At 43.1% G+C, this 13,109-nt stretch overlaps 1 protein-coding gene across 3 annotated transcripts in view; it reads right to left on the reverse strand.

Moving 5' to 3' along the window:
* The window catches only part of ALG9 (ALG9 alpha-1,2-mannosyltransferase), a 956,626-nt gene that overhangs the window by 865,848 nt on the left and 77,669 nt on the right, over positions 1-13,109 (reverse strand). For all 3 annotated transcript variants that reach the window (XM_069225004.1, XM_069225007.1, XM_069225006.1), the window contains one exon: positions 4,594-4,681. In XM_069225004.1, coding sequence (XP_069081105.1) covers positions 4,594-4,681 — 88 coding nt within the window. The remainder of the gene's footprint in view (positions 1-4,593; positions 4,682-13,109) is intronic.

Below are 13,109 nucleotides of genomic sequence, written 5' to 3' on the forward strand. Positions count from 1 at the left end.
GGTAGGATCTGCCAAAGCTCCCACCAAGTCAGAGCAAACCGCTATGTCCCAGGGGTGGGCACCTAAGGACATAGCAGGAGCCAGCCCTGTGGGGGTGAAGGTGCCCAGGGCCATCAGTGGCTCCTTGAGCAGCCCCCCTCCAAATAAAAAAGCCTTGATGGTGTTCCCTGGGGCCCCAAAACAGACCCCCTTCATTACTGTATTAAAGCCCCAGGGGATTTGGGGGGGCCAGGCAGCCCCCACCGTGTTTGATTTGTTTGAAGCCCCAGGGAGTTTGAGGTCCCCAGGGCTGTGGAAGGGCGAGCACCCCCCGCATTTAATTTATTTGGAGCCCGAGGAAGGTGGCGGTCCCAAAGACAGGGGAGTCCGAAATGGACCCCCTCCCCTCTCATTGCTTCATTTTAGCTCTTATAGTATTTATGCCATTAAAAGAACTGGTTAAATTGCAGTGTAACCGACAGATCACAACACATTACACTAAAATCTTTTTATTCTGTTAGAGTTCCATCAGTCTGTGGGGGTACCGCAGGGTTTACAGCTGAGCCCCACTCTTTGTAATGTTCTATTGCTGTGATTGTTTTTAAGTATCTGTTTGTTGTTTTGTAGTATTCAGGGCAGAACAGAGGGAAAATAAAAAAGTACAAAACAACAAGGCAATACACAGAGCACCAAAGCAGCATCGCATATGGATGCAATGTGACAAACAAACACCACAGTTTACATACAGTATTGAAGTTCAATGAAGGAACATTAATCCCTATTGGGTATATATTCTGAAATATATGGGCCTCAAATCTCTTGATGCTTGTTGGCACAACCTCTCTATTTGTAGACTTCTTTTTCAGCTCTACAGCACAGGTCAATGCCACAAGACCAAGCAGATACAAGAAGAAGATCAGGGGATCTCCAGCCTTTAGCAACAACTGTTTTGGTTACTAAGGCCCTGATTACAAGTTGAGCTGTTGATTTTGTACCATGTGCAAACACCTATTTACCCACAGGATAAATTATTGAGTATGGTTTTATTAAACGCATCCAATAATTATCGGATGCATTAAATAACACAGCATCTGTTCAATTTCAGCAGGTTACAGTATTTACAGTACCATGGAGATTTTAGTGTGTTAAACCCCAAATCTGCATGTTATTCTCCAATAACTTGTAATAGGTGCAATTTATCTCACCCAGTAAATAACAAACCTCAGGGTATTGTTATTTACCTGGTGCGATAAATAACATCTTTACTTGTTATCATGCTCTAAGTAGCTTACACTCGCTAGCAATTACTTGTGTCTGGTATTGGCCCAACCCTCCACAATCCCTGAGTGGTACACCCTGGGATCCAGATTGGCAGGAGCTTGTCTGAAATGTGCAATTAGGTTATGAGTATAGTTCCAATAGGCCGCAATGATTCGGCTGGTCAGTATGACAAACAAGAAGGTACCCTCCAGGTCCCCATAACTCAGACAGCTTACTGATAGATATTGCCTCATTTTCCACAACCTTTCCGGGCTGTTATACATGGTAAAAGTAGTTAAACTGCCTGAGCCCAAGATTTATAGGGATAGCTAGCATTAAAGAGGTAATTTTTTCTTGGTGCCAGGCTTCATCAAGTTCCCCAATGTTGTCCTCGCAACCAATCGTAATTTTTTAAGAGGATCAGGAGCGTTAAGAATGAGGGATCCATAGAGGTGGGAAATACCGTTCTGTCAGTTTGACCTCCAGGGGGTTAAAGGATGGTAACCAACTTGCTACCCCACCCCCATCACCATTAAAGGTCTCAAGCGAATGATGAGCTTGAAGAAACATGAAATACTGAGGCTTGTGGAGCCCAAACTCTGTCTTGAGTTGGCTGAAGGAAACTAAGTGGTCACCATTCCACAGGTAGCCCAGAGCCGAAATCCTAATCAAGTCCCATTTGCGAAGCCAGCATGTTGGAATACTTAGTTCAGCCATGTCCCAGCCCACAGGGGGTCTGTACTGTAGGCTTTTTTAAGCCAATCAATATGGAGATGGCCGCTCGCCAACTCAGAGGTATCCTGGAGATCTGGAAAGAAGAGGCAAGTCCCCAGAAGCACGATCTACGCAGCCCAGTAGTATAAGCAAAGATCAGGTGCACCGAGGTACATTGGCGCCATAGATTTGGTGTATAAAACCCTAGGGGTTTTGCCCAATGAAAAGAACCTTGAAGACAAAGACTGGAACTTCAGAAAGAATAAGGGAGGAAGTATATATGGGTGGCTTTGTCACAAATAAAGGAAGCAGAGAACCACCAACGTCTTATAAAGGGTCACCTGGCAATAGAGATTAAGGTAAAAAGGGGTCCAGGAGCCTAGACACCAGCACATGTACTTCTAAATCCCAAGCTGTCTGCAGGTCAGGGGTGATAGTGATGCCTAGGTATTGAACATGGTCCCCAAGTGATCTGCAGTCTGGAGTCCTGCATGGGTGAAGAGATCAACTAGTCATGTATATATAGTAAGATTTCCCTCAATTGATCCGCACTCCAGAAGCATCTCCATATATGGGAAGGATTTGGGTGAGGCATGACAGAGTTGTCTAGGGGGTTACAGGTATAATAACATATCACTGGCATACAATGCCACCCTACCTTGTAGTCGGCTGCCCAAGGGCACCCTGTAGCTAGCGTCCAACCTGATCCAAATTGCCAGTTGCACCATCAATAGGCAAGAAAAGAGATAATAAAAGGGGCAACTCTGTGAGTGCCACTCTGAGCTGCAAGGGGGAGCATAGCAAGCAACACCAAGAGTAGCGCCCGATGAATGCAAGGGTGCCCACAGTTCTATACTCTGGCATCCCTGGCCTGCCGTTAGCCCCTCAATTCCAAGGGAGGAGAAGAGGAAGGGAAGCAGCGCTCCAGCAGGCTGTGGAATCTTGCTGGCAATCAGAGGCTCTATGTCATTCGTGAAGGGGTGTGTAGGTGGGAGCCACCACGAGGAAGGTCTTGGCTTCCTCTGGCCCCTGACCCTTGCACTCTGCCTCCCAAGCACCAGCGGGAATCTCTCCCAGCCCACCACTAGTCCTAGAGGCATCTGAAAGGCACACAATTGGTCAGCCACTTGCCACTTTATTGCTGTGGCTGCCTTGCTTCTGAAGCCTCAGTAGGCTGGCAAGAGGAACAGGTCTCACTGGCTCGTATGTGTCAGCGATGGCCCTGACTGGGCTGCCGCAGCCATGGAGCACTGATGAATCCAAGTTAGTCCCATCTGAGGCACTGAAGTAGAATAGGGTCAAGGAGGATTTCAGGCACCAGTCGGAAGCTCTAGCTAGATGAGTCCGTCATCTAGCTGTGCCAGCTGCTCCTCCTCTTCCGCATTGGTCCTATTTTTAAATTGATTAGTCCTTTTGATTTCAGTTTGAGCTCATATGCAGAGAACACTCAAAACATTGTCTTTTTAACTAAGGACAATTCCGCCATACAAACCAGTTCCAGCATTGAAATTGCCACCTGGATGAGCTCAAACAGCCTGCAGCGTCACTCTGACAAAAAAAGATTTACATTTTTCAAGCTCAAACCTCTCATCAACTGCATGGTGCCCAGCAGAACTCGATACTCTTCCTCTAACATTATGCACTGGCAACTTAGGTATCCCATTTGAGGATACATAATCTTTTACCCCCCCCCCCCCACCCTCAAATTGCTAAGGTGACTTCAACTTGTTTTATGATTCTAAGAATGCTTCAAAAGATACTCCTGTTTCTCCCAATTTCTTGCAGAAATAATATTGCACAGGCTTTATTTTCTTCTCATCTGTACTATTGGGAATTCTCTATACATGGGCTTACCCAAACCTTTAACAAACAAATTGCAAATGACACAAAATGTGGTAGCTAAGTTAATTCTAAATCTGCCCTATCATGAATCTATTGCCCAAAAAATATATCAAAGGGCCTTTGATCATTCTTATTGAACAGCTTAGTTCACACAGTTTAAATACACAATGTGATGATTGTAATTTTGCTTTACTATGACAAATGAGGAAAGAAAGCACAGGCAGGTAAAGTACAAAAAATACAGTTGTCCTACTAATGTTCAGTGTTCTAAAATAGGATGTGAAAGACAATTATGTGTATATTTCATTGAGTAGTAGCAAGATAAAATCATATTTGTTCCACACATCTTTCTACACATAGAGTACCTAAGCTAATTTGTTTTGCGCCCTGAGGCCTTCATGTATATGTTTCTTGATATATTTTTTTAGCTGCTCAACTGCTGGGAACATAATTAGTCTTTAGATCAAACACTCATCTAAAAGATTTGACTTCCATGAAAACAATATCCTTGTCTTATCCAACACCAGACTGTATCCAATGTCCACTCCATCAAGGAACCAAATTCAACATGACTTAAGACAAAATGTGCTCTTAGCTTACACATGTTATTTTTCCTATATAGTGAATATAGGTAGCATAACAGACAACCTTTACACAGAATATAACTACATTTCTCAGAAACATCAGCGTTAAGACTACTTTCTTAGTATACTGGAGGCTACAATTTGAACCACTAATGTAGAATATGTATTTTTTCAACAGATTTCATACTTAGGGATAAATGGTATTTCCACTTACCAAAAACAATACTAGTGCCAACAAACACCATTTTATAAAGCTCTTCCATTTCCTTTTCAGTACTAGTAAATCAAAAGCAATGGGTAACCTAGAAAACATGAAACATTACATGACACATTAATGATAAAAGGCATAACAAAGAAAAATAACATCATTAAAGCCATAGCTGTAAATTGGTCATAAATGGGAGAGGGAGAGGGAGAGAAAGAGTTTTAATACATATCAATATTATATCAATTCTAAAAAAGAATTCAACTTGAAGAAGCATTGTTTTTTCCATTTTACTTAGCAGTGCCTTTCTGGTGAAGGTATCTACAGTTGGATGTAGCTAATACCATGTATACATCTCATCTACTCCATAGAGAGGTGTGTGAAATGCATTACAACATCTCCTTGTCCACAGAACAGGTTGCTTCATAAATATACTTGTATCTAAAAAAAATGTAAAAAATCACTTGTCCATTTGCTGCCACGAAGTGAGACAACAAATTATGGCAGCAATCGCATTATATAATACCTCTGGCAATAGCCTCTGAGTATGACAGGACTATACTATAGTAGAGTTTGAATACTAGCAATTCCCTTATTTTGCCACCTTTCTGCAGCTCTACATGCTGGGACTGGAAGAGCAATAGCTCCAGTGTTGGAATGTCTTTTTGAGCCTGTGCATACTATCCCGACGTTGAATCTTAGACTGGGAACGCCGCGTGACGATCGGTCCGCGTTCTCTCCCACTACTAATATTTGCAGCATCAGTTAGATAAGGAATTGTGATCACTTCAATCACACTTCGATGATGTTGGACTAATATATGGTTTTGAAGACACTGCAGCTTTTCGCGCAAAGACTTTCCCTATTCAATGTATTTTATTATAAGCTAAGCCCTGACGAAGTCCTTATGAGAACAAATTTTCTCGCAGGATGAAACACGTGTTGGCTGTGTTTGCTGCATGAACAGTTGCTGTACTTCTACATATTATGTATTTTCAATATTTTCAAGATTTGCTGCTTCAAGTATATAGGCTTTGATTGCCATATAAACTGTAAATACAAGAAGGACTATTGAACGGACTTGTTTTTCATATGTAACAACTGGCATTGTTCAAATGAAGATTATACACAATACCATGGATTCATGAGTGCCCTGACTTCTTTTCTCCTGAATGTTTTGAGGTTTTCTCCAGCTCTTTTCTAATTTTTCTCATACTGAAAAAAGACTGGAAATATACTCCTGACAAGGGCAAAGGTAAGCCTTCTTCCAGGGCTGGGGAAAAAGTGTTTGGAGGGAAAGTGAACTTGTAAACGCTCAACAGATTTTTGCATGAGCAAACTCACACATGCATATTTGTTCATGCTAAAATGGCGTTCACAAATATTTTCTAGGGGCATGATTTCCTGGCCTAATTCTGTAAATTATTGTGAATTCATGAAAGCCATAAATCTGCACAAATGCAAGGAAATACACCACAGCTGCACTTTTGTGACTTTCTTTAAGAATTGGGCCCACTAATTAGGTCTGGCCTTAAACAAGACCTTTTGCTTTTATTAAAATTCTATTTCTCTTTCGCTCTCTCTATTTTTGGTTTATTTTGGTAATGTTTGTGATAATGGGGATGGGCAAGCAGCGTCCACAACAATAAAGTGTTACAAAAACCATGTCAATACAAGACATACATTGACAAAACCAAAAGGCTGGCCAATACTTACCTTCATGTTTCCCAGAATTTTGTTGGAACTGGATACATTGATTATGCAATACGAATATATTTTTTGGAAATACTAGCATGCATCATCATATTTTACTAAATGATGCTTTAAAGAAATGGTACTTAGAACTTCACAGTAATTTAGCAAAACTTTGTTTTCCCTAGCTGCATTTTGTTGTAAACATTTTATTTTGAAAGTAAAGAACCATCAGTCTTGCTTTCAAGAATCTGCAAATATCTGCATCTAATCAGAGAGCATTCTGAGAACATTATACATAGCCTGATATTGTTAACCTTTGCAAACGTGTGTACAAATGTTTATTTTAGAATCACTGTCAGCAGTGCAGTCTGAGCTTATAAAATTTCCTGAGAGCGCTCTCCCTAATAATAAAGGCTTTGCATTAATGAACCATAACAACAAGTTGGAACAGCATTAACATGAGGACACAAATATTACCTTATCTGTAGACAAAGCCCTTCCCTGATCCATAATTTGGTACTGTATACTAGCAGCCAAAGGGCTATGCTATGCTGCAAGGCGTTGGGCATAATTGTTCCAAAGGAACTGTTAACGCGTCCCTTTATGACTAATTTAATCACTTTGGGTTCGTTTTAGGCCAATGAATCTTTTGACCCTGACTGAAGACACGATAGGACGAGATAGCTAATCAACATGTCAATCATTATGTCAATAACGTCATCACTATTTATTATAACAATGCACTTCACCTTAGTCAATTACATTTAATAACTCTGAAAACACCATGACCTTGCAGTCATGAATAACCACACCAGTTTAGTATGAATTTAGTGATATTTATTCCCTATTTGTTACAATACTACTAGCAAGTTTATTAATCTCAAAACCAAGAAGCACAATAGCATAGTCACAATATGGCAACTCTGATAAGATTTTATCAAAGCAAGAATCACAAACATTAGAATATAACTCAACGTCAGCATAGGTTATCCTAAGCAGAGTATATTAACGTATTATTCAACAAAGCATAGATTCAGTCATTCGTCTATTTGAGTCAGTTTAGTGAACACTCTTATCTAACCTCGAATTAGCATTGGCATGTTGGGTTTCATGCAAAATAATTTGGTAACACCAATTTGGAAAACATCTAGCTATGGTCACTGTCAAAAGAGAAGCAGTTGGTACCTAGAAAGGAAAAGCAAACAGACAATCACAATTTCATTGTCATATAGTTACCCTCCAAATTTGGTCAGCACTCAGGTTCAGTCTTCGTCCTCAGGACAGCAGTTGATTTGCCATCAGCCAGGAACTCAGCTCAGGCAGGAAGGGTAAAAGGGGCACTTCCCTCATAAGGAGGTAAAGTGTAAACGGGCAATATAAGGCACGAATGGTTTTAAGAACCAAACAGCAAAGTCTCTACTCAGCGTGACAAAGTGTCTGGATCATAGCAAATCGCATCTGCATCTCCGCATCTCCATAACTAACTCTCTCACTTCCGTGTGTCAAGGGGATTTATCCCTTTTCTGTTGTACATTCCAATAAAATCTGGTTGGACAAGGGGTTGCGCCCCACTATCTTTAACCAATTCACATCAAATTAGCTCATCAAATTTGTCACCCTATAACAGTTCTCACTTATTTTATTGGTCCTTATGATTGACGTCTTTAGCGGGTGGAATGTCCGGTATGATTTCATAGTCTTGTGGTCCTTTGCACATCTTCGGTCAGTGGCTCCATTGTCTGTACCGGTTCAAGTGACCTTGTACCTAACATTTATCTACACTGTTGCATCCAGCTAAAATGTTTCTATAAGCAAGTCGAATTTCATGAGAAAGGATCTACTACAGTTACATTCAGCTTCTAGCTTTTGGAAAAAACAAGAGTTCATGTCCTTTAGCAAGTCAGCACACTGCACATTAGAAAAACACATTTAATATGAGAGTCAGGCAGCTAGGCCTCGACTCATGCTAACTAAGGCCTAATAATTATTAAGCAAAACTCTAATACAACGGTACTCAAAGTACGGCCCGCGGGCCGCCAGCGGCCCCACGGACCTAGCTTGGCGGCCCGCGAGACGCACACCAAACGGCACATCATAATGGCAGCAGTATGTAAACATAGAAGAGGGCCGCGGGAGCATGCTCCCACGGCCCTCCTCTATGTTTACATACGGCGGCCATTGTTTATGGCGTTGCCCTGACGATCCTGGAAGCCAAAGCCCCATAAAAGTCAGCGCTTGCAGCTAACTTTTATGGGGCTTTGGTCGTCTGCTTCCTGTCATCGGCTCCACGTCTGCTGCCCCGCCCGCCTGCCTGCCTGCTGTTCCACATTTGTGTCATCTTTACAGTGCTTTGAGTCAGGTAAGGCTCTTTGGTTATTTATTTATTTGTTTTTAATGTAGTGTGTGTTACTGGGGTAGGCGTGAGAGCAGATTGCGCTGTGTGTGTGTGCGCTGTGTGTGTGTTACTGGGGTAGGGGTGAGAGCAGATGGCGCTGTGTGTGTGCGCGCTGTGTGTGTTACTGGGGTAGGGGTGAGAGCAGATGGCGCTGTATGTGTGCGTGCTGTGTGTGTTACTGGGGTAGGGGTGAGAGCAGATGGCGCTGTGTGTGTGCGCGCTGTGTGTGTTACTGGGGTAGGGGTGAGAGCAGATGGCGCTGTGTGTGTGCGCTGTGTGTGTGTGTTACTGGGGTGGGGTGAGAGCAGATGGCGCTGTGTGCAGATGGCGCAGTGTGTGTTACTGGGGTAGGGGTGAGAGCAGATGGCGCTGTGTGTGTTACTGGGTAGGGGTGGGAGCAGATGGCGCTGTGTGCAGATGGCGCAGTGTGTGTTACTGGGGTTGGGGTGAGAGCAGATGGCGCTGTGTGTGTTACTGGGGTAGGGGTGGGAGCAGATGGCGCTGTGTGCAGATGGCGCAGTGTGTGTTACTGGGGTAGGGGTGAGAGCAGATGGCGCTGTGTGTGTTACTGGGGTAGGGGTGAGAGCAGATGGCGCTGTGTGCAGATGGCGCTGTGTGTGTTACTGGGGTAGGGGTGGGAGCAGATGGCGCTGTGTGCAGATGGCGCAGTGTGTGTTACTGGGGTAGGGGTGAGAGCAGATGGCGCTGTGTGCAGATGGCGCAGTGTGTGTTACTGGGGTAGGGGTGAGAGCAGATGGCGCTGTGTGTGTTACTGGGGTAGGGGTGAGAGCAGATGGCGCTGTGTGTGTGCGTGCTGTGTGTGTTACTGGGGTAGGGGTGAGAGCAGATGGCGCTGTGTGTGTGCGCGCTGTGTGTGTTACTGGGGTAGGGGTGAGAGCAGATGGCGCTGTGTGTGTGCGCGCTGTGTGTGTTACTGGGGTAGGGGTGAGAGCAGATGGCGCTGTATGTGTGCGCGCTGTGTGTGTTACTGGGGTAGGGGTGAGAGCAGATGGCGCTGTATGTGTGCGCGCTGTGTGTGTTACTGGGGTAGGGGTGAGAGCAGATGGCGCTGTATGTGTGCGCGCTGTGTGTGTTACTGGGGTAGGGGCATTGTTTTGAAAAAGGGGGTGGGGTGGTTGTTCCCCCTCTAAGCCCCGCCCCCTCTAAGCCCCGCCCCCCGCTGTCACTTCAGTGCGGCCCTCGGCCGCAAACCATACTGCAATTTTGGCCCCCGAGAAAAAGTTTGTGAGTACCCATGCTCTAATACATATCCTTTTAATTTTTGTGCAAACTTATTTTTTATCATAATATTTCAACATTATTTGTCAGTTTCATTAGTCCCCGTATACATTGGCGGCCACTCCCCGTGGGCACCTTTCAAACGCATGTTATGGCAAAATACATTAGCACATTTTCTATGCAGCATTATTACACATTAGTTCATAAACATTTCATGTTAATATAGATTATATAAGCTACGCTCTCTCAGTCCCTCCTCTGATGACACTTGTCATCACACAAACCTTTCCCTTTCAACCTTTCACTTTCCTCATGATGCGCATTTCAACATCTTGTCCTTTGTGTGAGCTTTCCCAAATTTCACTGAACATTTTCTCCCTTTCGTTTTCTTCATTTCTTTTACTTCATTTTGTCAAATTTCTTTTAATTCATTCATTAATTTTGCACGATCCCCATACACCCAATAAACAAATAAGGACAATCAATAGACCCCCTAATATTTTTGCAAGTACGCCATTCCAAATATTACTAAACCAACTCCCTACTCTGGTAATTCCTCTCCCAACTTTCTCCCAAACTCCAGGTTCTTTCAGCTCCTTCAAATCTGCACTATCTCTATTTAGGTTAGTAAGCATGCTTCTAATCTTTCTACTATTGTCAGGTATGAACGCAAAGCAATGGCGCTCATTTAGAATCTTACAGACTCTGCCGCTCTTCACTAAAAGAATGTCTAAAGCAAGCCGGTTTTGAAGAGTCATAGCTCTTTCCGCAGCAAGTTCAGTATTCATCAGGAGTATAGACCCTGTGAAGTTTGTCAGCATGTTATCCACAATAGTAGACAACTTTCGAATCTTTATGGAATTTAAGATAACCCCTACTGAAGGGATTAAGGCTCCAAATATGTCACCAACGACAGCAGCCGCTGTCTCTCTCTTTTGTCTAGTATGTTGTAATTCAGACATTTTAGGAATTTGCTTTAAGTCATCAATCTGGTAAATCTTTGGAAAAACTATTCCCAAATAACATGTCCCATACCATCCTTTAGGAAGACGGTAATAAGTATTAGGTCCACATATATAATAGATCCCAGGGATCGCTGGATCCTGTCCATTTAACATGAATGTCCACTTACTCTGAAACAAAAACACATGCCTGCATTCACTCGTTCCCACAAATAAAGTGTCATGCTCAGATTTTGGCCTATATATACAAAGCCTACCTACATGTAATGCATCTATAGCTATTTTGCACTGTGTCTTTATTGCGGTGTAAGCATAATCATTTGCATATGTGCGTTTTTCTAACCCCTTTTCTAGCCTTTCTTTCAGTGCTTTGCGTCTACCATCAGTGTGATCTAAGAAGCTATTCTCTACAGGCGTTAGTACGCAGGTTAAATTATTGCGGTGCGCATAAGCTATTCCAAATGTCAGTGTCGGCTCAAAGAAACCCCTAACTAATTTTATGCTGTGTTCTTTAGCTAATTTATTTAGAAACTCAATCACAGGCACAAAGGAAAACACTACATCCAAGTTAGAGTAAAAATATTGCACATGTTCTTGGTCATAGAATCTTGTTAGCAGCAAACTACAGCTTATCCCATATGTTAGAGGCAGACTATGGTAAGTAACCCCTTCTTGTACTGATGAAGGAATATTTGTACACACATAACAATTCTTTGCATCCATTGTGTCAACATATTCATTCAGCAAGCAATAGAAGACATTAGTAGAGTTCCCCTTTTGGATTAGTTCCTTCATGCAAGTATTTTGCATCCTGCTCAAACGTTTCCCACGGTGTTAGTGTAACAGTTTCAGGTTTTGAAGCATTGTTAGTCACTTTCTTATCCATCCATGGCATTCCCACAATCACACCTATAACTATTATTGCACACACAATACCTAAGATAGCACTTAACCAACCACACATCCTACTGTTTTTGCTATTACCTCTAGTGTAAGGCATGATCTGTAAAGAATCAGTTAGCAGAATAATACAAAACAAACAATCAACTTGAGGACGATATAAAAGCTCTCTTTTTTTTTTTTTTTTCTCTTTCATGCAAAGTCTCTCTTTCTCTCTGCGAGTATTTACAGCGTTTCACTCACTCAGGACCCTTGTGTCAAATCAGGTTAACAGCTTGTCATAATCGTTTTTCAGAGTCAATTCAGGTTATCAGCTCTTTTCTCAGCTTTTCAGCTCTTAATTTTCAATTTCAAATTTAATACAGTCTCTTTCTCAGGTTGAATTCAGGTGCCGTAGTATTGGCCTGGTACCTCTCAATCAAAACAGAACGGCAAGAATTCTTGTTGCCATTCAGCTGTTGTTGCATATGCCCATTCAGGACCTGCGTACCTTCTGTTTGCGACTCTTATTCTTTTCAGTCAGCGTTCACTCTGCAATTCTCCTTCACTGAGATCCTCTTTTCTGGTTGTGTCAACTTCTTCCTCTATGGTATCACAAGGGACCACTTTCTCTCCTGCAGCTTGTTTCTTTGGCCAGTTATCACCTTTATGCGTTTTCTTTCTGCTTGGCCTTTCAGAACGTTGAACAGCACCCTCCTCTTGTTCTATGGTGTTTTCTCTTGACGGACCTGCAATCGGCTCAGGAGGAGTCAGTGCACTTTGACCCCCTTCTGCGTCTTCCCCCTCGTCTTCAGGGTCTGTTACGGGCTCAAGTTCAAACCTGTATCGTCTGCTTCTGGGAGATCTTCTCCTTGTCTCGGTTCTCCTGCGGCCTCCGCTGAGATAGGCTCACTGTCGCCTCTCTCGAACTCGTTTACTGTTTGAGGGACTAAGCCGTCCTCAGTGGGCTCTCCTTCAGTCTCAGTTCCCCTTTGAATACTCTCTGGCCCTGAGACTTCCTTTTCTGCAGTTGTTGTTTTGGACACTTCAAGTTCCTCATCAGTTGGACACGTCACCTTCTTTGTGTGACTGGCATGTATCCAGTTTGGAACGCCTGCACACTTCACAGCAGTGGTTGTTGTCAATATTACTTGATATGGCCCCTTCCAACGCGGCTCCAAACACAACTTCCTCACGTGTTTCTTGACAACCTCCCAGTCACCGGCTTTCAAGGTGTGACCTGGATCACTTATTGGTGGCAATGTGTTAGCCTCCACCTGGTGAGAAAAAGAGCGGACCACATCAGCCAGACCCGTGCAGTAGTCCAACACCATATCATCCGTGATATTCACAAG

This window comes from Pleurodeles waltl, chromosome 3_1 (assembly GCF_031143425.1).
Source record: "Pleurodeles waltl isolate 20211129_DDA chromosome 3_1, aPleWal1.hap1.20221129, whole genome shotgun sequence".
NCBI classification, from domain to species: Eukaryota; Metazoa; Chordata; class Amphibia; order Caudata; family Salamandridae; genus Pleurodeles; species Pleurodeles waltl.